This window comes from Eurytemora carolleeae, unplaced genomic scaffold (genome assembly GCF_000591075.1).
Source record: "Eurytemora carolleeae unplaced genomic scaffold, Eaff_2.0 scaffold191, whole genome shotgun sequence".
Classification (NCBI taxonomy): Eukaryota; Metazoa; Arthropoda; class Copepoda; order Calanoida; family Temoridae; genus Eurytemora; species Eurytemora carolleeae.
This window is the reverse complement of record NW_019396105.1, coordinates 88,241-110,820: the sequence shown is the minus strand read 5'-3', so window position 1 is coordinate 110,820 and position 22,580 is coordinate 88,241. Positions and strand designations below refer to the sequence as shown.

General features: G+C 33.2%; 3 protein-coding genes across 5 annotated transcripts in view; all 3 read right to left on the bottom strand.

Moving 5' to 3' along the window:
• Positions 1-4,526, bottom strand: part of LOC111695062 (charged multivesicular body protein 1b) — an 8,741-nt gene extending 4,215 nt beyond the window's left edge. Inside the window, exons 1-4 of the mRNA XM_023464223.1 lie at positions 4,387-4,526; positions 2,016-2,104; positions 1,403-1,523; positions 593-766 (exon numbers count right to left, since the gene is read on the bottom strand). Coding sequence (XP_023319991.1) covers positions 593-766; positions 1,403-1,523; positions 2,016-2,104; positions 4,387-4,473 — 471 coding nt within the window. The 5' untranslated portion in view covers positions 4,474-4,526. The remainder of the gene's footprint in view (positions 1-592; positions 767-1,402; positions 1,524-2,015; positions 2,105-4,386) is intronic.
• Positions 4,527-5,636: 1,110 nt separating this feature from the next.
• LOC111695063 (transmembrane protein 230) lies at positions 5,637-11,703 on the bottom strand. 2 transcript variants are annotated; one of them, XM_023464224.1, is made up of 5 exons: positions 11,630-11,703; positions 9,858-9,933; positions 9,101-9,229; positions 7,811-7,920; positions 5,637-5,841 (listed from the first exon to the last, which is right to left on the bottom strand). In XM_023464224.1, the coding sequence occupies exons 1-5, from the start codon at positions 11,639-11,641 to the stop codon at positions 5,791-5,793; spliced, it is 378 nt and encodes a 125-aa protein (XP_023319992.1). In that variant the 5' UTR covers positions 11,642-11,703; the 3' UTR covers positions 5,637-5,790. The 2 variants fall into 2 exon arrangements, with proteins under 2 accessions (XP_023319992.1, XP_023319993.1); XM_023464225.1 differs by lacking the exon at positions 9,101-9,229.
• Positions 11,630-22,522, bottom strand: LOC111695060 (zinc finger protein 16). 2 transcript variants are annotated; one of them, XM_023464220.1, is made up of 9 exons: positions 22,056-22,522; positions 21,255-21,468; positions 20,409-20,607; positions 19,528-19,761; positions 17,844-17,929; positions 15,924-17,608; positions 13,768-13,909; positions 13,252-13,376; positions 11,630-12,621 (listed from the first exon to the last, which is right to left on the bottom strand). In XM_023464220.1, the coding sequence occupies exons 1-9, from the start codon at positions 22,200-22,202 to the stop codon at positions 11,929-11,931; spliced, it is 3,525 nt and encodes a 1,174-aa protein (XP_023319988.1). In that variant the 5' UTR covers positions 22,203-22,522; the 3' UTR covers positions 11,630-11,928. The 2 variants fall into 2 exon arrangements, with proteins under 2 accessions (XP_023319988.1, XP_023319989.1); XM_023464221.1 differs by lacking the exon at positions 22,056-22,522 and adding an exon at positions 20,913-21,007 and having other exon boundaries at positions 21,255-21,343.
• Positions 22,523-22,580: the final 58 nt, after the last annotated feature.

Below are 22,580 nucleotides of genomic sequence, written 5' to 3'. Positions count from 1 at the left end.
CATCAAGCCATAGTTAAAACATTTTCATTTTTGGAGGTCATTTAGGTCATTAGAGGTCGTAAGAGGTCATTAGAAGGTCAAACACTGGATTTTTTGCTGCTACTGTATTCCCTGGGTCCCTAGCTTTCGTTTGATGTGCATAAAGCCATAGTTGAAATATTTTCTATTTCTGGAGGTCATTAGAGGTCATTAGAGGTCATTAGAGGTCATTAAAATTAAATTTGATTTTATTTTAGGAATTTCGATCACTAATTAGGCGTGCACCCAAAAAATTGGAAGATTTGAACCAAAAATGAAGGCAGGGCCCCCCCCCCCTACATCAAATGTGCCAACTCCACCATCCCCTTTGATTAAAAAACGACAAATATGAAAAATAAACAGACAAATAAGACAAATAGACGTATACTCAGACAAATAGGACAAATAAAAGACAAGATATATGATGTTCTGGGGAAAAATTAAAAATTGGATATCATAAGGCAGTTTTTGATGACAAAACATACCTTACATCCGGAGAAAAAATAGATGACACCCCTGGAGAAATAGACAAATAACAAGACAAATAGACAGACATATGAACATTAAATCTAACCTGTTTCATAAGGTTCTCTACAGCATCCTGAGGTATACTAGTAGCTGTTGTCTGTGACATAGCTCCTTCCATCACAGAGGTTTGTACATCCAAATCTTCAAACTCCTTCTCAAACTTGTCCATCAGAGTCGAGATCTTCTCCAGGTTCATGGACTTCATAGCAGCAGACATACCCTGAACAACAGTTTAAATAAGATCCAACCCAACCATAGGCTTCATAGCAGCAGGCATTCCTAGAACAACAGTTTAAATAAAATCCAACCCAACCATAGGCTTCATAGCAGCAGACATTCCTAGAACAACAGTTTAGATAAGATCCAACCCAACCATAGACTTCATAGCAGCAGACATTCCTATAACAACAGTATAGATAAGATCCAACCCAACCATAGACTTCATAGCAACAGATATTCCTTAAACAACAGTTTAGATGCAGACATACCCAAAATAACAATTGAGCACATATTTGTGCCCTGAAAAAAAGATAAATCACTAAATTTATTTAAAATTCAGTGATGGACCAAACCTCTGTAGAGTAAAAAAGTAGATGTTAGTTCCACATTTATTGAAAATATATTTCGGTCTGGGTTGACCCTCGTCAGTTCTAACGATATAATAACCATCGAAATCGATAAAAAAAATAAAAAAATGTAAAAATCACAAGAAGATAAACAAACTCACCCACTTAAAAAATGTACACCAATTTAATTTGGATGGTTTAAGCTAGACTGGATTCAGGGGACCTCGAGCGATGCTGATAGGACATGTTGGAGGAGGAGAAACGGAACTTAGAAAACCACAAATATTTACCTTTACTACTCCTTCCATTGATTTGGTGACCTTCCTAGTTGTTACAGCTGACTGTACACGACTAGCTGTAGCGTCAACTCGTGCTGACATCCGTAGGAAGTTCAACGACTGGTTCTTCTGTCTAGAATATTCAAAAATTACCGCTTAGAATTTAATTTCATGAGTTAGATACTAGCTTAAGTGTCCTGTGATGCCCTTGGAATAAAAAACACTTGGGAAAAAATTCGAATTTTGAAATTAAAAAAAAACTTAGATTTTTTTGCCTATGTACCCACAGGGTACCCATGGGGTTCCTAAAAAAATGTCAACTGATTTGGTCCAGCCGTTATCAAAATAATAAAACAAGACATTCGTATATAAGTTCTCTATAGCCAGCCAAACGGCTGGACCGAATGAGCTGAATTTTTTGTGAACACTTATGGGTGGCCGGGGAGTGTCATAGGCAAAGAAATTTTAATTTTTACTTACAATTTTTTTAGAACATTTTTTCCCTTTAAATTTAAAAAAAAATATTTTTTACCATGGCCAACGACTAGAGTTAAATAATGACATGATTCGGGAAATTACCATTTTTTCAGAAACATTTGAATTAGGAAAATGGTTAAAAAGCCACCTAATTGCGTTTTCAGCATGGATCTTCGCCACCTCCATATTCCCCTTCTCTATAGCCTTCTTCAACTTCAGTTTCTCTACCTTCTCCTCCTTAAATTGATTGTAAGCGTAAGTAATCTTCCCTGCAAAGACGGTAAAGCTGGATTCACATTAAAAACTGCTGATCAAGTATTAATTGAATATTAATTTTGAAAACTAATTATTTTCAATTGAGGTTTCTCTACAAAAGTGATCTGTGCTTTTTACACTTTTAAACCTAGAAAAATAACAATATCTTTCACATTACTGGTCATGTAAAGGTTTTAATGGTACCGTTGTGAATCGGGCATTGTCATCTTTGCGTGGTGGTAGCTTGAAATTGGGCTTACACTCCTTTTTCAGGGTTTGCAGACGATATTTTAAATAGGCAATTATTTTAGAAAATTCCAATGTGGACAGTTTTTTTAATTATGTCAATTTATAATGTTTTAACTGGGTATCGTTAAATTAATTCTCATTTTTTGGGAAACTTTGTTTTCATGTATTTTCATTTTTCAAATAATGCTGAATGGTGATTTACCGTTGCTAAAATCGGATAAGTTTCAAAAAATATATTTGTCCCATTTCCAATTATTTATCAATCAAAGTGAATATTAATAGCGTGTTTATAAACCAGGGACAACAAGGAATAAATTAATTTATGATGAATAAATTAATCATAGGATCAGAGGGGTGTTAACAAAAGTCTGTGGAGGATGTTTAACATTTTATTCTCCCATTTTCAGGGAGCTCAGCCTCAGACAACTGGGGGGCTGAATTTCTCCTGGACACTATAGGTTTCCTCTTTTTTTCAGGGGGGGGGAGGGGTGTCATTTGGCTTCCTATATAGGATATAGTCCAAAGTAATCTTGTCTCCAGTTTTTATCTGATTGCAAACAATCTATATGATTAGATGATATCCTAGAATAATCTGAATCCGTTTAGAAAGTTCAATTATATAAATTACTTTTGGATCGTTAACCCTGATCTTTAATATCTTCCAATAAAATCCAACCCAACCATAGGCTTCATAGCATATTAAAACACACACAAATATTCAACATTTTTAGGGATTTGATCAGTGCTTAGGGTTAGGATCCATTTCATTTTGATCAGGACCCCCCCCCCCTGTTGTAATGTTAAAATTTAATGAATCGTTTAGAGATCTCATATATTAGTTAACAGTTGAGATTTGTGTTGAGAACAGACGTTAATCTTTTAATATTTGTAATTTTCCCCCTTGGATCCGAATCTATGAACTGTAAAAATTCGGAATATCGAAATTCTAAAAGCATTTCGAAATCACGCATATTTTTTAATGAAAAGAATATATAATTAATTAATTAATAGACATTTTTATATATCCTAACATTCTTCTCAAATTTTAGAACGAAATTCTCGTAATTTCGAACAGAATGCTTGTAATTTTTAACAGAATATTCGTAATTTTGAACAGAATGTTCGTAATTTTCAACAGATTGTTCGTAATTTAGAACAGAATGATCGTAATTTCGAACAGAATGTTTGTGATTTCGAACAGAATGATCGTTATTTCGAACAGAATGTTTGTAATTTCGAACAGAATGTTCGTAATTTCGAACAGAATGATCGTAATTTTGAACAGAATATTCGTAATTTAGAACAGAATGTTCGTAATTTCGAACAGAATGATCATAATTCCGAACAGAATGTTTGTGATTTCGAACAGAATGATCGTTATTTCGAACAGAATGTTTGTAATTTCGATAAAACGAAAAAAATGGGGTTTTTCAAAAAGTTTAGAAATCAAATAAAATCAGACTTTTCGGAAGGTCCTACTATCCACGACTCAATCTTTACTAAATCAAACTGTATCACTTCACCGCTTTTTTATGTATTTGTTGATTGATAATATTTCAATTTTGCAATGCGTAAAATCAGTTTATGAATTATGCTTTATATTTCTTCACTTTTATTGCACAATTTTGCAAGTTTTTAATAAGGTTATAGTAGGTAGCTTATGTTTATGTATGGATTATTTTCAGGACTTGTGGCGGAGTAAATAAGAACATTTCAGATCATTTTTATGATATTCATCAGGGTAAATATCACGTACACAGTATTATCTAGCACTCAAATTGAAAAATAAAGAACTTTATTTTTCATTGATCGCTTTTTTATTCGTTAATTTTTTTGTTTTTTATTCGACATTTTCTAGCCTTCTTTAGTTTTCTTTAAAATCTTTTTGGCTCTTTTAGTCCCAATACTTACCTAGACCAGATTAGATTTTTTACATAATTATCATATCTAGATTTATAAGTATTTATTTTATGAGTATTCAAGTCGAACTCAGAAATAATTATTATTATTCTAACCTTGTCGCATTTTTTACTACTTCTCTCCAGTTCCTTGGCGGCAAACTTGAGATTAAATAGATTTTTCTCCATACTTGCCAGGGACATTTTATAATATCAAGACAATTTTTCTGCAACAAAATTTGTTCAATATTATATAATTTAGCTTTTCTTCATATAATACAATAAAATTGATAAAAAAAAATGAATGATTAATAAAATTACCCAAAAAGGTAACGAATTTATTGACAACTGAAAATTCTTTGAATACCTTTAAAGGAACTGAGTTCTTGCATCCAAATGATATGAATTCTGTTAAATCAAATAGTATAAGTTTGAAATATCAAAGATTTACAACATTTGAAATGTGGATTAGAAAATTTGAGTTTTTGGAGAAACAAAATCGTTCCTTCGGTTTCCTGTCTTGAAAATAGTATTTAAACGGTTCATTAAATAATTTGCCAAAGATAGAAGCGCAAGATGGGAGGATTTTATTCGTAAGGATGAATTATATGAAAATTAGTAAAATTTTAAACATAAGTGCGACATAATTTAGTTCCAATAAATCTTAGAAATTTAGCATTTGACTATAAATTTTTTAAATAATTACTTCATGATTTATAAATACATATACAGATATAAGATGAAGAGTTTGTAGGTTGGATACAACCATCCAACCAAATCTATTTAGTAAAATTGAAAATATTCGATGGACACATAACAACTATATAAAAGATAAATCCAACTTTTTGCAATATATTGATAGATGTGATATTTTGTAATTTTCGATTACAATCCTTTAAACAAAAATATCAATTCAAAATAATTTTATGTGATTTAAAATTTTGGAAAATTTAATTACTTCAACAACTTACCTACATAAACTTTCAGAATTTAATTTCTTATTGTCAGAAAATTTTAATTAAACAGCTTTAAAAAAGATTTAAACTTTAAATCCAAGAATAAGCTTTTAAAAGTATTAAACTAGGATAAAAGTTTCAGCAGGATAATATGTGATTAGTCCAGGTTAATCACCACAAGATAATATTTGATTAGGTCAGGTTAATCATCACAAGATACGAAAATCATAATTCCAATCCTTTTATTTTTATCTACGGAATGCGCTTGACTGCAATTATGTATTAGTCTTTTTACTTGAATACAAAGAAATGTGGAGATTTTCGATATAAATGTAAAAAAAATGTACACAAAATTGATCAATCTACTATATGAAGGAAAAAATAAAATTAGTAGAAGAAATTCTAAATTACCTAAAAAGTAAAAATATAACCCTGCATGATCAGACTAAAAATACTGACAGTGAGAAAAATTATATACTTTGTACGGTGCATTGGACATTAGACATATTATGCAAATATTTCTCTAAACACGGAACTTTTTACTTTTAAATCACAGAAGCTGAGCTCAAAAATCCGGGAACTCCTCAAAATCCCAGTCAGGGTCCCCAGTAAAGGCCTAAAAAAAATCAGTGTATTGAGAAAAATAATGATAAGATAAATATAATTTTCTAAAAATAGTTATCAGTGTTATTTATTACATTGTTGTTTAGATGAATTCAAAGACGACCTGTCAGATTTTATGTTATTAGTGGATTTAAATGTATTATGTGAACTTGAAATTATTAGATTAATTCAAACAAAGTTTAAATCTTTTGAATCAGCCAAATCGACTGAAACCAATATCGACAGCGAAAACTTTAAAATCAAATGATTAAATTTCTATTCTAGAGATATGCTAGAATACAGAAAGAAAAGTTATAAAATGATTTAAAGAGGTGGTTTTGTCGCAAGGGGGGAGGAGGACTGATTGAGTGAATTAGGTAAGGATTTAAGATACAAAAGTTATGACATCAGTTCAATGTTAAGTATGGAGGGATTAAATGCATTTTAATCTATTTCAAACAATTCATTTAAAGGCTGAAGAAACAATGCATTTAAAATGAACAAGTCAAAATACTCACAAGTTTGCATCTTTCAGTTTAGGATAACATCTTTACATATAAAATTCATCTCTGTTTGTCTGTCTGTCTGTTTGTCCGATCACAATTCATGAACCCTGGACCAGTTTGACTCAAATATCGATTGGGGAACTTGATTGGACCACTGGAATGTTCTGAGCTTGGATTAAAAATTCTGATTCAAGTGGGTCGACATTTATTGAGAAAGTTAAGAATTTAGAATCACGAGCCAACTAACTTATCATTGAGTTCGTGTCAATGTCAAAAAACAATTTAAAGGATGAACAAAAGAAATTTGGGTAAAATTTTTCAATTGTCAAATCTTGTTTTTATCCAGTTTGTTTCCGAAGCACCCGGTAGGATTTATACACATTGAAAAATTAGATCCCAGTTTTCAAAAAAAGAAAAAAATGATGATGTTCAAAACGAAGTTATTTCATCAATAAACAACAGAAACAATTTTCTTCAAATATTTTTAATTATTTTTTCCCAGGAAAGTTTATGATTCTTAAAACCTATAAGTATTTTGATTGAATCCGGAAGAGAAGCTGGGAATTTGAAATATTTGTGACATAACAATAAAAAACAATTTAATTTTTAATTTTATCCATTAAACTGAAGGTTTAATTTTCAGAGACCCTCATGTTGTAGAGCGGTAAGTCGGATTTACAACAGTACCCATAGCAACTTTGTCTGATTAACATCAAATGGATAACCATGTTTTTCTTCACATCTACAAATTGGAGATTTTCCACTGTTGTTTTTCTATAAAAATGCCTCGCGAATTTATTCTGCAGAAACAATAAAGAAAATTGTTAGAATTAAACACATTTTAAGCTAGATAAACGAGGATATCTTCCTCAATGTGGATATAATAAAAATGTAAAGGGTATCGTGAATCGGACAGGCCCCTCTAAAGAAAGGTCACTAAATCTGCTTTTATAAAATAGAATCTGATTCAGCCCCTCTGGAAGCATTTGTATTTTGATACGGATACTGAATCTGTTATCAGAATTTTGATCAATTATCTCAATTTAGTATTTCTCAATCAAAAAAATAGAGTGTTTGCCACAAACTCTTATTTCAAATCTCTATATTTTTGCAATACAATGCAATACAACAGCTCAATTACCTTTTGCCAGACCAACATTTATGGAATTGGGCACTTTTAACCCTGATCTATCAAATTGTATTTGTATATAATACAGACTGTCGAAATTGTTTGTATGTTTAGATGCGTGTTTCCTGAGTCCGAGAACCAGTGAAAACAGTAGTAGTTTCTACAATTTTTTAAAAAAATACCACGGGCAATGTAGGGTTTTTCTGTGTAGTGTGCTTTACCTTAAATCCAAAGTATGTTTAGTATGCTCCAGGAAGGAACATGATGCTACCCAGGAATATTACCTTGAATGCAAAGTATGTATGGTATGCTCCAGGAAGGAACATGATACTACCCAGGAATATTACCTTGAATGCAAAGTATGTATGGTATGCTCCAGGAAGGAACATGATGCTACCCAGGAATATGAGAGGCCAGAATCTATCTTGATAGTGAACCCCCTCAATATGTCCAGACACTGAAAATACAAGATTCATACATTGGTTACCTGATTACTGTGGAATGATTGATGCGTTCGTTCTTTAGATTTTGATAATAAAATTTAGAACCGGAGTTTGCAGTGTATGATAGTTATGTTTAAGACGCAGTTTTCTGAATATTATTCACAAAGTAGACAAACCCTAACGACTTCTCATAATTTTCAAGAATGAAAGAAGACGACGATCACTTGACTGTATTGTTATTGTTATGCAGGGTGGGGATATATGTCAAGTAGATGGTTTCAGGTTTTGTACTTTAAGACAACAATAAATAATAAATATGTTCTCGTTCTAAAAAATCTGTTGTCCATGCAGAATAATGTTTTGTAACTCTTATTCATAAAACTAATAATGTCAGTGTCTTCATATTTTTCTGTATTTTTCAAATGTATAGATGTGTAGTTTAGAGGAAATGTCGTTGAAGTTTCAAGTAACCCTTCATATAAATCAGGTAATTAAGGTTATGCTGAATTGACATAGGTACCCTTGAACATAAAAACAAAGATATATGGATACGTTTCCAATTCCAATCAGAGTTCAAAACTGTGTTTTCAGGAGTACGCAATAATTAGTATCTTGTTTTGTCCAACGGATTAAATTAATTCCGCTTGGATGTCCCGGAGTGGTCGTACCTTGCAGGAAGTGTTGTTAATGTTTTTGGATCGTTTTCAGGAAAAAAATTCAATAAAATTTCCAAGATTTTCAAACTGTAATATGTTAAAGTTAGCTTATTCTAAACTTTGCAATATATTTATCCAAAAAAAATCGATCCTAAAACTATCGTTTAAATACGATTGTTTCAAAACGATCGTTGTTAAATACGATTGTTTCAAAACGATCGTTTTTAAATTATTTCTGGTCGTTTTTTTCTGTTGCAAATATCATCTGGCAGGGTCAAAAATACATAAAACTTAAAGAAATGCAAATGTTTAGATTAAAAAACTAATAAAACATCATTACATTATGCCATATTTTGACCCTGTAAGAAAATATGTGCAAAAAAAAAACGAGTGAAAAACGAAACAACTGAAAGGACATCACTATTTATAGGGATAACTAAAATTGAGTGATCAAACACTTAATTATCAAATTTGAAAGTAGATTAGCGCTCTTTCAAACAGTTTCGACCTCAGATTACAGTATAAAAATAATATCTACCTATTAGACAACCTACAGATAGGAGTACTGTACCAAATGCGAACAGAACGAAAGCATAAATAATTGCTTTCCAGGGAACCTTCACAGGAGGCTTTAAAAACTGTCCAGCCACATAATCTTCTCTAGAATCTAGAATAATTAGCTTAAAAACTGTCCAGCCACATAATCTTCTCTAGAATCTAGAATAATTAGCTTAAAAACTGTCCAGTCACATAATCTTCTCTAGAATCTAGAACATGTAAATTTAAAAACTGTCCAGCCACTTATCTTCTCTAGAATCTAAAACAAGTAAATTTAAAAACTGTCAAGCCACATAATCTTCTCTAGAATCTAGAACAAGTAAATTTAAAAACTGTCCAGCCACTTATCTTCTCTAGAATCTAAAACAAGTAAATTTAAAAACTGTCCAGCCACATAATCTTCTCTGACATCTAGAACAAGTAAATTTAAAAACTGTCAAGCCACATAATCTTCTCTAGAATCTAAAATCAGAAAAGTTTAATAAATACAGAAAAATATGTACAAAAAATCTTTTTTGTGAATTATTTAAGCATTAAGCGGTCCTTCCCTGTAATTAAAAGTTTCCCGGTAATCGTCCCCAGTCAGGGGTTGAGCTTTGATCAGGGGAATCCTCAAATCAAAAGTGACCACATTGGATATCGAGATCAAGCGACCAGGATCAAGTATCCAACACAAAATCTCCTTGCTCTGAGGAGCGCCAGATTTAAAATATATAAGTTTGGACTTTTTATATCACCTGTAGAGGTAGCATCAACTTCATCACTTGTTGAATCCTCAGAGTTCTGATTCAGTTTGGTGTACCGGATTCTTTTCTAAATTCAATACTTTTTGGTTCAGTTTGGTGTACCGGATTCTTTTCTAAATTCAATCCTTTTTGTTCAGTTTGGTGTACCGGATTCTTTTCTAAATTCAATACTTTTTGGTTCAGTTTGGTGTGACGGATTCTTTTCTAGATTCAATACTTTTTGATCTAACAGATCCTAGTTGATACTTAAAGGACTGTAGACACCATTTTAAGTGATCCTTTGTTTAGAAGGTCAGGCCCGACTCACAACGGTAACTTAAGTTTGAAAGGATTTATGGAGCAAAGACAAAGAAGATTGCCAAAATTTATAATTTTTAAAATTCAGGATTACTTAGAATAAAGACTTAAAGTGAGTGTTCTCGAAAAATGAAAGGGGGTAAAGGCTTCATGCGATAAAAAAGCGCTTTTGATCGCTACTAATCTTACTTCTATCTGTTGCGTCTATAAGGAGAAAATTGTTAAAGACATCTCACACCGAATAACATGGCGTCCATACAAATTGAGAAAATTGCAACATACAACTTAGACCGTAAAAAAAATCAATTTAATTTCAACCAAATCATTCAGATATTACAACCTAGTCATCGATTATCTTTCGCCACATTTGTATATATTTGATATTTCATACTAGTTTTGATTTTGTTTTTTAAAATAATATTTAGCTTTCCACTTGTTTTCGAACATTCCTGGAAAATATGAAAATGTCGTCTTCATTACCAAAAATCCTCGAAACAGGAATAAATGTTTTATAAGTAACTCTCAGATCATAACAATGAAAACATATAATGAAAAATCAACTATATATAAATGTGGCGAAAGATAATCGATGACTATAGGTTGTAATCTCTGAATGATTTGTTTAAAATTAAATTGATTTTTTTACGGTCTAAGTAGTATGTTGCAAGTTTCTCAATTTGTATGAACGCCATGTTATTCGGTATGAAACGTCTTTAACAATTTTCTCCTTATAGACGCAACAGATAGAAGTAAGATTAGTGGCGATCAAAAGCGCTTTTTATCGCATTAAGCCTATACCCCCTTTCATTTTTCGCGAACACTCCCTTTACAGCTACTGTACATTGAATACATTCTAGCTGGAATATTAGAATTGGAAAAATGTAAAATTAAGTTTAACTGTATAATTAAATTCATAGTTACAAAGCATTATTTTAAAAAATATGATTAACTATCTCTTTCGGTTCAAAAAGATTTTGATGTTACGTAATCAGAGGTTAATCAAAGGTTAATCAGAGGTGTACATTTAGTTCTGTTTGATCAATAAATTGTAGTTTAAATATTGTGTGTACAAAGTTAAATTCCAGAAAAAAAATTAATTGTTATATCGAGAAAATAATTGAAATGCAGTGGAGTAACTGGCCAAACAAGAAAACAAATGTAAATTAAAAAGGTATAAGCTAATTTCAAATTTAACACATTGTGGAAGACGATGCCTGGCCGCGTTAAACTAGTTCCACAAGATTCAACAGAATGAGATAGAACGGATACGGGGCATTAGTACTGATATCATCTCTACAGTCTACACGTGCGATATCGATATTGACTCTAGTTCTGAACCCTCTAGTAATAAGTTATAAGAAATATATATACTGGAAGTTATTTATGCGTTTTATTAGAGTCTGACTCACGTCCTCTATAACATATTACAACAAATTTGAATATAAGAAAGTTGGTTTATTTAATACCTTGATCTCCATTGTGGGATCTATTCAACTGCTGCAAGTTTTTTTCATTTGATTTCTGGTTTTCTGAAAATAGAACTTTGTAAATTTTCACAATTAAGATTATACATAAATATTTTTTAGACTTTTCAAATTTAAATATTATAAGTATGGTAGGCTTGTTTATTGTAAAATACTGATGAGCAGAAAATGTATTTATAAAAACATAATTTAGTCCAAAATTTTAAGATTTGTATGATTTGTCTAATGTATCTAATGTTTAAGTCTGAACAACTTTCAGATTGGCGTTTAGAAGGCGCAGTTTAGGACATAAGCACCCCTTCATTTTGGGATAGTGTCACCCCTTCATTTTGGGACAAGGGCTCTACTGTAGCTTGGGACAAGGGCACTACTGAAGCTTGGGACAAGGGCACTACTGAAGCTTGGGACACGGACATTCCATCAGTTTGGGACAACCCGTAGGTTTGTGACAGGGACATCTCTACAGTTTGTGAAAGGGGAAACTGTGTAGTTTGTCCTACGCTTTCATTAGATATTTGGAAAGGTTTGTTGATTGTCTCTTTATGTTTATTTTTAAAATGTTTTATCATAGTTCTCTTCTCTTTAAACATCTGATTACAAACTTGACAGCTGAAACTTCGGTCCTGTGAGTGAGTTAGTTTATGAGCTCGGAGCTTAAACTTAGAGCTCAGCTGCTTGTTGCATATTTCACAGCTCCAGGTCTGTTCAGAGCAGCAGTGTCTCTCATGCTGCTTCTGGGACTTCAGGCAGTAAAACGACTTGTTACAAGAACTACAGTTGTACTTCTTACTGGCAGAGTGTATTTCCATGTGATTTCTCAAATCATTCTTGTAATAGAACACTTTATCACAAACCGTACATTTAAACTCTTTTCTTGAAATATTTCCTCCTGTTTCCAGCTTGTGAATGTTTCGAAGATGTTTATTTAGATTATTCCGCAGCAGAAAGGATTTCTGGCAAATACAGCAGAAAATCTAAAATAAATAAAGAAATAAATTTGAATTTGAGTTCAAGCTGCGAGGCTTTGTGATAGATAAATAACATTAAATTTAAATTAAGGGGTAAACAAGCAGAGAGAGAGATGAATTCAACTTCTACTCTTTAACCCATAGCAACAAGTAATTGTAAATTTATTCAAAAAAAATCAAGAATCAAGACAGGTTAAAGTTGATTGCCCGTTCAAGGATTTTGCTAATATTTTGTTAATAATTTGTTAATGAATTCTAGTTATATGAACAAAAGTCAGAATTATTAAACTATTATGTTGTGGATGTCGGCATCAAGCATTGATCCTCAATTTCAAAAGTACTCACATTGATATCGAGATCATGTGTTCAAGATTAACAATATCCACAAAATAGTTCCGATCTCAGAAGTCGGAACTATTGTGTTGTGAATCTCGAGATAAATCCTTGGTCTCAATCTTTTGCAGGCCTACGGATTAATTTAATTCCTTTTCGATATCCCATGGTGGTCATACCCTGCAGGGATAACTTTAATTAAGAAATCAAGCATTAATTCTCAATCTGTAAAGTGTCCAAATTGAATAACGCTATCAAGCGTTTAAGAATAAAGATGATCAACATTTAATTAATAGTTTGTACCTGGAATTTAGCAGCTCCGTCATTATGCTCTGTTGACATGTGAACCTGTAGTTCCTGCCTGCTGGTCAGCTTGACAGGAACTTCATGCTGATGGCAGATAATATTCCTGTTTGTTATCTCAGCTCCTGGACAAAAAAGATATCAATCAATTCTAATTTTCTAATCCTTAAATCTTTGCAACCTGATCTAGATGACCTTATATGTTCCAAATAATAACTTGTGCTAGATCAAATAGTCAAGGAAGCAACATTTTTAAAGATACAGTTAAATCATAGAACACGCCTTTTGTAATGTGAGAAAGAAGTCATCTTTCCTTACAACAGATTTACCCACAAAGGATGATAATGGCGACAAAAAAACAATTGAAATATTAAGATTTCTAGGTAAATTTGGTCTTCTGTAGCGTTTAGTGATTTGTTAGAAGACATAAAGACGTGTAGGGACCTGGGACCATGATTAACGTCTGTCATTAACGTCTGCTCATTTGTGGGTAATCTTGTATGTATATTGTCTAACCTGGACAAATATGACTGTCCAGAGCGTTCACATCCTCGAATATCTCTGTGCAGAGGTTACACATAGAGATGGGGAGGGTGCTGTGCCAGCTTGTCAGGTGCTTCACCAGTAGATGTTTGTGGTTGAAGTCAAGATGGCAAACCTTAACAGTTCAGTTATTTTAAAATAGAATTTTTGACATTTTGTAAGAAAAACATAGAAAATAGACAGCTGGTAAAAAGATAAGAAGAAAAAACTGTGAAAACTTCACTTAAGGCTTCAGGCGTAATTTTCAAGTGACACTATTACAATTTCTGATTGATATATCAGATTCACAACGTTAGCCTTAAACGCTGAGTCGGATAAAAATTTCTATAATATCCTTCTATTTGAAAATTTATCATTTTTAATGGCAATTTCTCTGTAAAATGACTTGCGCATCTCTACTTCATGAAAAATGTAGGAAATTGTCTGAATAAAACAATTTTAAATAAAAAAGACGATATTTTCCACATGATTGATCAGATAAAGGGTACCATTAGGAATCTGACGTCCCACTCTGCAAATAGAGGGTCCTTTGAAATTAAGTCCCTTTGTTATGCTAGTACTGGAAAATGATGTTTATTCATATTTTTAAGTATCTTTATTAGGATACTTGTATTTAGCTCAAACATCCTCTTCAGAAGGTAACCAAAATCACTATCTGTTATACAAAAACAAGACATTCGTATATATGTTCCCTATAGCCGGCCAAACGGCTGGACTGACTGGGCTGAAATTTGTTGAGAACACTCATGGTAGCCTGTGGGTGACAAAGGCTAAAAAATTCTAATTAAAATTTTTATTGTTTTCAAATTTTTTTGTCTTCAAATTTTTCAATTTTTTTCACGGGCAACGCAGGTGTCCTTCAGTTAGTCTGTTATATAACAAAACTTTGCCTAAAAATATAAGAAAATTTCCTCCGAATGATTAAGGAAAAAACAAGGTTTTCGTAGATTCATGTTCTTTTAAATTGAGCAACCAGTCTCTTGTTAAATATTCTTTATATTTTCAGAACTCACAACATTTCTACTGTTTTAAAACAAAATAATTTTTAATTGCTTCTTATTTTTTTTATTTTCAGTTTCAAAATTAGTTTCTGCTCATTGTTCAATAAAAAATTTCACAATTTAAGATGGATTATAAAATTAAAATAAACTAAAAAAATACAATTGTGCAGTGTACACAGACCTATTTCAATAAATTAGTTAATTTTCAAGCTCAGGATAAAACTATTTGGTTTACAACATCTTAAGAACATATAGATTGCTAAGATGTAGTCTTCCTATTCCCTAGTCCCACTCCAGTGAACATTAGAAAAAAAGAAATGATCAGATAAATTGGAATTATTTAAAATTTTCGAATGGTTGAAATTTGAGTCCAACTCCTGTCATTTGTGACTGATTTTAGATCTCTTTAAATTGTCCGAATTCCAGAGTAAAATTGGGGGATTTCTACATTTCCAAATTATTTTGTGCAATTTAGAAGAAAACTACACGAGTGCAAGGTTTCTATGCAGATATCAGGACAAATACAGTGAATTCCAAAAAAACTGACGACTTTAGTCAAATGTATACAGGGTGTCCCAATAACCTTGGGAATTAAGAGACGACTTGAAAATCTTTGATTTTTGATAATTGATAAATGAGAAAAAGTTTCAGTTTTGTAATTGGAATTGGAATCAGGGATGAGGTTAGGGATGGGTAGGGTTCAAATTAGGGTTGAGTAAGGTTCAGGTTAGGGTTGAGTAGGTTCATGTTAGGGTTGAGTGGGGCTCAGGGTAGAAATGGGTAGGGTTCAGGATAGGGATGAGTAGGGTTCATGTTAGGGTTGAGTATGGTTTAGGGTAGAGATGAGTAATGGTTTAAGTTAGAGATGAGTAAGGTTCAAGTTAGAGATGCGTAGGGTTCAGGTTAGAGATGAGAAGGTTTCAGGGTAGAGATGAGTAGGGTTCAGGTTAAGGATGGGTAGGGTTCAGGTTAGAGATGAGTAGGTTTCAGGGTAGAGATGAGTAGGGTTCAGGTTAAGAATGGGTAGGGTTTAGGCTAAAAGTGAGTAGGGTTCAGATCAGATTTATACCTTAATTCTTTGCACTTAAGATCTAATTCTAATAATAATAATATCAATATCATTCCTACCTGGCATTTGAAAACTTTTTTAGTTTGGTGAAAGGATTGAATATGCGCGAGCAACTCCGTCCTCTGATAGAACATCCTACTGCAGTCAGGGCACTCATGCTTCTCCTTGATCTGATGTTCCTCCTCCAGGTGCTTATTGTACACCCAGGCCTTCTCAAAACTCTCCGGGCAGAACTTACAGATAATATTCTTCTCCACGTGAAACTTCATGTGCTTTTTCAGTTGAGCTTCATTGGAGAATGGTTTTAAGCAAACAGAACATGTGATCTCATCGCGAACTTTAGTATTGGTGCTGAGAGGCCGACTGGATAAATTTGATTTTAATTTTTGTCGGAGATTCTTTTTCATCCGCTTTGGTTTCTTGTGAGGAATTGGTGATTTCTCTTCTGAATCTGAGAGAGAAACTTGTTTAGTGCTTGATATTTCAGAGTTTTGATCTCCTCCAGTAGAAAGATCAAGACTAGATCTGAGCGCGGCATTCTTCATTTCCTGGAGCGCTTCCGCGGAGAAGTTTAAAGTTACTTCTCTGGACACCCCAGGGATTGAGAACTTCATCTTTTGTCCAGTTTGACAAACCTGATCCAGGTTCATGATTATTTCTCTAGGATGCTGGTCCTGTGCTTCCTCATCTTGATCCTGGGAGATTCCTTCTTCAGCTGTAATATCATCAATATCATCATCTCTGACATCGTGGTCATCTTGAATAAGTTTATTTGCAGTATCTTTTTCCATGATAAGGTCTCCCACAGTGTCGGGACGAAGAAGATTTTTTAACGGAGACAGGGTTATTCCTTTTACAGGAGTCCATCGAACAGAGTTTGATACTGAAAGATTGCTGTTTAACTCAGGGTTGTCCGGACTATTAACAAGATTAGTTCCGGCTAGTTTGGACACCTTTCTTCCTAGTGCTGGTGTGAGTGCGAGTGGAGGACTGCTCCGAGCTAGAAGAGGAACACTAGAACAACGGAAGTCAACAATATCCTTCTCAAGCAAACTACTTGTTGCTGCACTACTCATTCGTCTCTTACAAGGTTCAGAGCTTAGAACTTTATTCATTTTTTTACCACCAAGAGGTTTGAGAATATTAGCATCTCTGTTTCCAGGTTGATGTCCATGTAGATTTAAAAGTAAAGAACCTTCTGAATTCGTCTTTTCTTTCAGATCTGATATTTTCTTCAAAACTGGGTGCTCAGAAACAATAAGCGACGGTGCAATGTCAGAAGATTCAGTCAACTGATCTTGGGGCTCCATAACACTTTTAGGGTTTTTTTCAACCAGCTCAGTAGTTTCAACAGTTTCTTCAAACCTGTCTTCCACCGGCTCCACATTTTCTTCCACTGGCTCCAAGTTTTCCTCAGCAATAGTTTCATAGCTCTCAACAGAACTATCTCCACTGGAACTCAACTCCATGGTTTGTATATCCAGGAGGTTTTGTCCGGGGGAGTCCTGAGTACGAGGATCCACTGTTAGATGAGGGAGCAGGACGTTCTCTAGGTCATCCAGCTGGTTCGCCTGCAGGTTGTTCAGGTGCATTAAGAGGTTCTGATCCAGGACATCCAGCACACTGGTTCCAAGCCTGGATCCAGAGGGATTATCAGATACACTCGTCTCAGTGGATTTAAGACGAGGGGACTGGAGGGAGTGAAGAGAGAACCCGGAGAAAGATGAACTTGAAATTCTTGAACCTGGAATCAATCTTATTAATGCAACAATTAGAAAAATTAAGAGTGAATTCAAAATAGTTAATCTTGGGGAAGTAATTTTCTTAAATATTTTTGTCACCCTTCTCCTTTAGAAAGTTTTTCCAACGTTTGGTAGAAAATTATGTTTTAATTCAGGGTTTTGAAGCTTTTGAGAAAATTGGTATAAAACCCCTTTTTTTGGGTCAATCTAAGAGAGGATAAAAAATATTAAACTCACCTAGCTGTCGTGCTGAAGATTTTTTCTGATAGAGCAAGGAATCCTTGACCCCACTAGGACCAGGCACAGGGCTTAGGCTGGGCTGCCTAAAAATATGTATTATAATTTTGAGTCCAAAATCATGAAACCGATGAACTTGCCGATTTTTTAAGGTGTCGAGAAAAATGTTCAAAACTACCAAAATAAGAAAAAATAAAATAAAAAATTAGAAGAATAATTCTACTAATTGTATAATTTATAATTAAAACGTCTCGTACCGCTTATATGAAAAAAATGACTAGATAATTATCTTTAAAAATGTTCATAAATTGTTAAAAAATGGTACGAGGCTAGGTTTAGGATATGACTTCAAAGACGGCTGAACAAATTTAGTCTTTTTTTGTACATTCATGATTTCCTGCAGCTTCTAATTTCATTGTAAAATAATTTACTTTACCGTCCTAAAAGACTATTTTCTAGACCAAACACAACATTAAACCTTCAAAACTTCATTTCAGTTTACTCTCGTCATTAAATTCTTATTCTTTGTGGGTCGCACTCCACTATACAGAGAGAGAAGGTAAAATCCATGCGACATTACTGGTCCGATTTTGTGACCTCGTAGTTTCTCTCGTTTTGATTTTACGCACAAGTTTGTGAACAATGTTTTAAAAAACATTTTTTTCATCTCAATAGCTCTCTCTTCAACAAAAGGAGATAATTGCAAACATAAAAGATTTATTTACTTACTTACTTTTCGGGGATTTAAAAACAGCTTCCAAGTTGGGAATAAATATATTAAAGATATTTGAAGATTCATACTTGAAGAATATTTGGTTTGATGTATGTTGATTTAACGCTTCAAACCCAGAGTACTCTGATTTAGAAAGATAACACTTAAAATGTCGAAGATTTTGATATTTTCCCAGAAAATGCATTAGAATTCTAGTGTGCCCACGTTGACGTAAAGTACACCTGAGCCTGAAACGAATGTAAAATTTCTACTTATTTTTAATGAGCAAAACTTAGTACCCAACAACCTTATATCTTTGCTTCGATTTCTACTTTTTTCTTTTTGTTTGTTTGAAGTTTTAACATAGTAAATTAACTTTAAGTTGATCTATATTAAACAAAGTGGCATTTTCGATTCACAAGGATACCCCTAAAATAATTTCTCTTTGAAAATTATTTTTATTGTGGCTTTTATAAAAGTGACATGTGCATTTCTGCTTGTAGAAAAATGGAGGGAATGATTAGAATCAAACACTTTTTAAGCTAAAAAAGCCACAATTTTTTCTAAATTATTGATCAGATTAAGTTTTTAAGGGTATCTATGTGAAGGGCTTTTCATTTAAAGTTCTATAATCAAGAGTCAAACTTGAAGACAGTAATGAAAAGAAATAAATCACAGAAAATAATATGAGGAATATTTCAAACAAATGAACGGATATTTTTTTTTGTTAAAATTCACGAAGTTTACCAGATATTGGAGTTTGCCAGGACAAAAGTGACAAAACATTTTGTTACATTTAAGGTGCTCGCCTTTGGATGCACATAGAAATAAACGTTAATCAATCAATCAATCAACATTTTGTCTCGGAAATCATAGTTTGCGGGTAAAATTTGCGGAATAATAGTTCACACAAAATCAAACTATAAAAACATAAATTGGACATCAAAAAGTTTTTTACTTAGTTTTAAAAACCTGGATTGCTTGGTTGGAGTTGGTTCCGGAGTATTTACACAGCTCTCCGTCATTGGTTTAACCAAGGATAGATCTAGGAGAGGGAAAGCTGGACCTGGAGTAAACCCTGAACCTGTAGTTCTTGTTTTCTGTCCTGATGTCGGAGCTGCAGATGTAGAGGGAAGGGTTGAATACACTGCTGGAGGGAAATGTTGGGAGGAGGGGGAGATAATGTACATTATTTCTCCGCTAGTCCTGAAAAATGAGATATTATACAGCATTTCTCCGCTAGTCCTGAAAAAGGAGATATTATACATCATTTCTCAGCTAGTCCTGAAAAAGGAGATATTATACATCATTTCTCCGCTAGTCCTGAAAAAGGAGATATTATACATCATTTCTCCGCTAGTCCTGAAAAAGGAGATATTATACATCATTTCTCCGCTAGTCCTGAAAAAGGAGATATTATACATCATTTCTCCGCTAGTCCTGAAAAATGAGATATTATACATCATTTCTCAGGTAGTCTTATATATACGTTGGATACGTTGTTTCGGCGGTTAGGAGCGCCGACCACATATTTCATTGAATGATGGGTTGTCCTTTAATAATAATAATAATAATACCTTTAATTTGTTTTTCAAAATTAATAATAATAATTGATAGATCTGAAAGGGAAACCGACATGGAACCAAGGAACATATCTTGGCACCCGGCACGGATTTAAAATTAGAAAAATAAGGAAGAAAAAAATGACTTTGATTAAACAAATGTAAATAAAGTTCTAGAAGAATTGAAAACAAAACAAATAAAATTAGAAAAAACTACGTCACAGTTTAGTATGGAGAAAGCTATTTTTTACAATTTAAAAAATTGGAAAAAATATTTGGATGAGATAATACCTTGGATTGGGTTGTGCCGACGGAAGATTAGAACTGTCTGACGACTTATTGTAAGATCTACCCGGAGACATTACATCCTTAGGATCCGACAGGTTTGGAATATCATGATACTCCAGGATACTGGGACAATCTTTCACAAACGTTTTGTCATTGATAGATTCACGAATTTGTTTCAAAAATGAGATCAACGTCGGAATTCCTAAAATACGAAAGAAAAAAAATTTAAGTAAATAAAATTACCAACTTATCCAGGACAGTAGACGTAATTTCAAGTAACCATAAATTAAAAGAGTAGTTTTTACGATATCCCCTCCATCTTGATCAGACATAGGTTGAAAGGTCCAAATGTGAGTCGGACATTCCCCTTCATAAATGAAGGATCACTTAAAATAAAGTAAACTGTGGGAAGTAAGACGTCTCTAAAACTCATTTTTTAGCAGTTTTTTTTCCAAAAAGCAAGAATTATCAGTTTATGATACTACTAGCTTGGGAAACCAGCTTTACCTGAAGTTTTCTCTTTAAATATCAATCCAGTCAATGTTAAACCAGGCTAAGAACATTCCCATGATTTTACCAAACAAACAACAGAGATTACTACTCTATATAAATATAATCATAATTCTCTCCACAAATTCGGTAATTTTAAAGATATTTTTCAGACCAAGGTAAATATCTAACTAAAAGTAGGTGAGAATATGAACACGACCTTTTAGCTTGGTTTATTACAAGTTTTAATTCAAAAAGGTCGACTTTTGTAGGAAAACTTAGTTTCCAGTCAAAGCTGGGTTCCTCCTCGTATTTGTTTATTTTGTATATTTTGTATTATATCTCTATTTATCTACCAACCTAGAACCTGGGAACAGACCAGTAAGGTTTCAATCCTCTGTGGTGATATTTCAACTGTTCCAACACAATAAAGAATTCCAATGATAAGCTGAACATCTTCTAAGGTCAGGTTCAGATCGTTCGGAGCCAGCTCCTTATCTAGATCTACTAGGGTTACTCCGGGTTGGTGTCGGAACAGATCTTTAAAATATTTACTGCTGGAAGAGAGGACAACCTGCAGGATATCATTTTTAGAAACAAACTTAATAAAATTATCTTTTCTTCAAAATATTATTAATTTATTTTTTTGATTCATTTTCAATTTACAAAACCAAGTTCGACTACATTCAATATAAAAAAAAAACACCTTTCGATGAAAAAATCTAATAAACTACAAAGCAACCAGCCAGCCAGCCAGTCAGCCAGCGAGCCAGCCAACCAGTCAGCGAGCCAGCCAACTACCCAACCAACCAACTAACCAACCAACCAATTAACCAACCAAACAAGCAAGCAGGTAACCAAGCAACCAACCAACCAAGCAACCAACCAAGCAACCAACCAAGCAACCAACCAAGCAACCAATCAAGCAACCAACCAACCAAGCAAGCAACCAACCAACCAACCAACCAACCAACTAACCAACCAACCAACCAAGCAACAAATTAACCAACCAAACAAGCAAGTAACCAACCTACCAAGCTACAAATCAAGCAAACAGCCAGCAAACTAATTATTCAGTCAAATGAAACCAACCAACCAACTACCTATGCTATGAAACCAGTATATCTAACATTATAATTATTTCATTGAACAATTTCTTGCCTTATGTGCTCTTAATATTTGTCCCTTACAGACCAGTGATATATCCACGAATAGTCCTGTACTCAAATATTCACTTAGCGCTGAGAAAACCGTGGATTTCTGCTCGTTCTCAAATCCGCTAATTATCTCAGTTGTGGAGGCCGCCATTTTGTCTGAAACTTATTAATCACAAAATAAATAATGTTAAAAACATTTAGGTAACGATAAACGTGGCTGTTTAACTTTTAAAGGAGGTGTAAGCGTATATTCAAGTGAAATGGCAATGCCTGATTCAAAAAGGTACCCTTGAAACCTATGTCTGATCAATAGTTTGGAGGATACTGTCGTTTTTCTAGGTTTAAAAGTGTTTAATTCTGATAAATCTTACAGAAATATGTTTCCCTCCTGTAGAAATGCGAAAGTCACTTTTTAAGAAAATTTGTTACCACAGTTAAAATAATCAATTTTCACAGTTATAGACATTCATATCTAATTCATACTTGATCAGACAAAGCATTGAAGTGTAAAATCGGTCACTTGAAATTA

Bases quoted from the DNA above. Each gene is read 5' to 3' on its own strand.
- LOC111695063 (XM_023464224.1), bottom strand. The intron at 7,921-9,100 runs GTAGATATTATT...TTGTATTTTCAG, and splicing joins ATCTGTAGGTTGTCTAATAG to TGTCTGGACATATTGAGGGG. The intron at 5,842-7,810 runs GTAATATTCCTG...GATTTTTTTTAG, and splicing joins ATACATACTTTGCATTCAAG to GCCTTTACTGGGGACCCTGA.
- LOC111695060 (XM_023464220.1), bottom strand. From the start codon at position 22,202: ATGGCGGCCTCCACAACTGAGATAATTAGCGGATTTGAGAACGAGCAG. The intron at 13,910-15,923 runs GTAGGAATGATA...TGAACTGTTAAG, and splicing joins AAAAAGTTTTCAAATGCCAG to GTTTGCCATCTTGACTTCAA. The intron at 12,622-13,251 runs GTACAAACTATT...TATTTATTTTAG, and splicing joins ACGGAGCTGCTAAATTCCAG to ATTTTCTGCTGTATTTGCCA.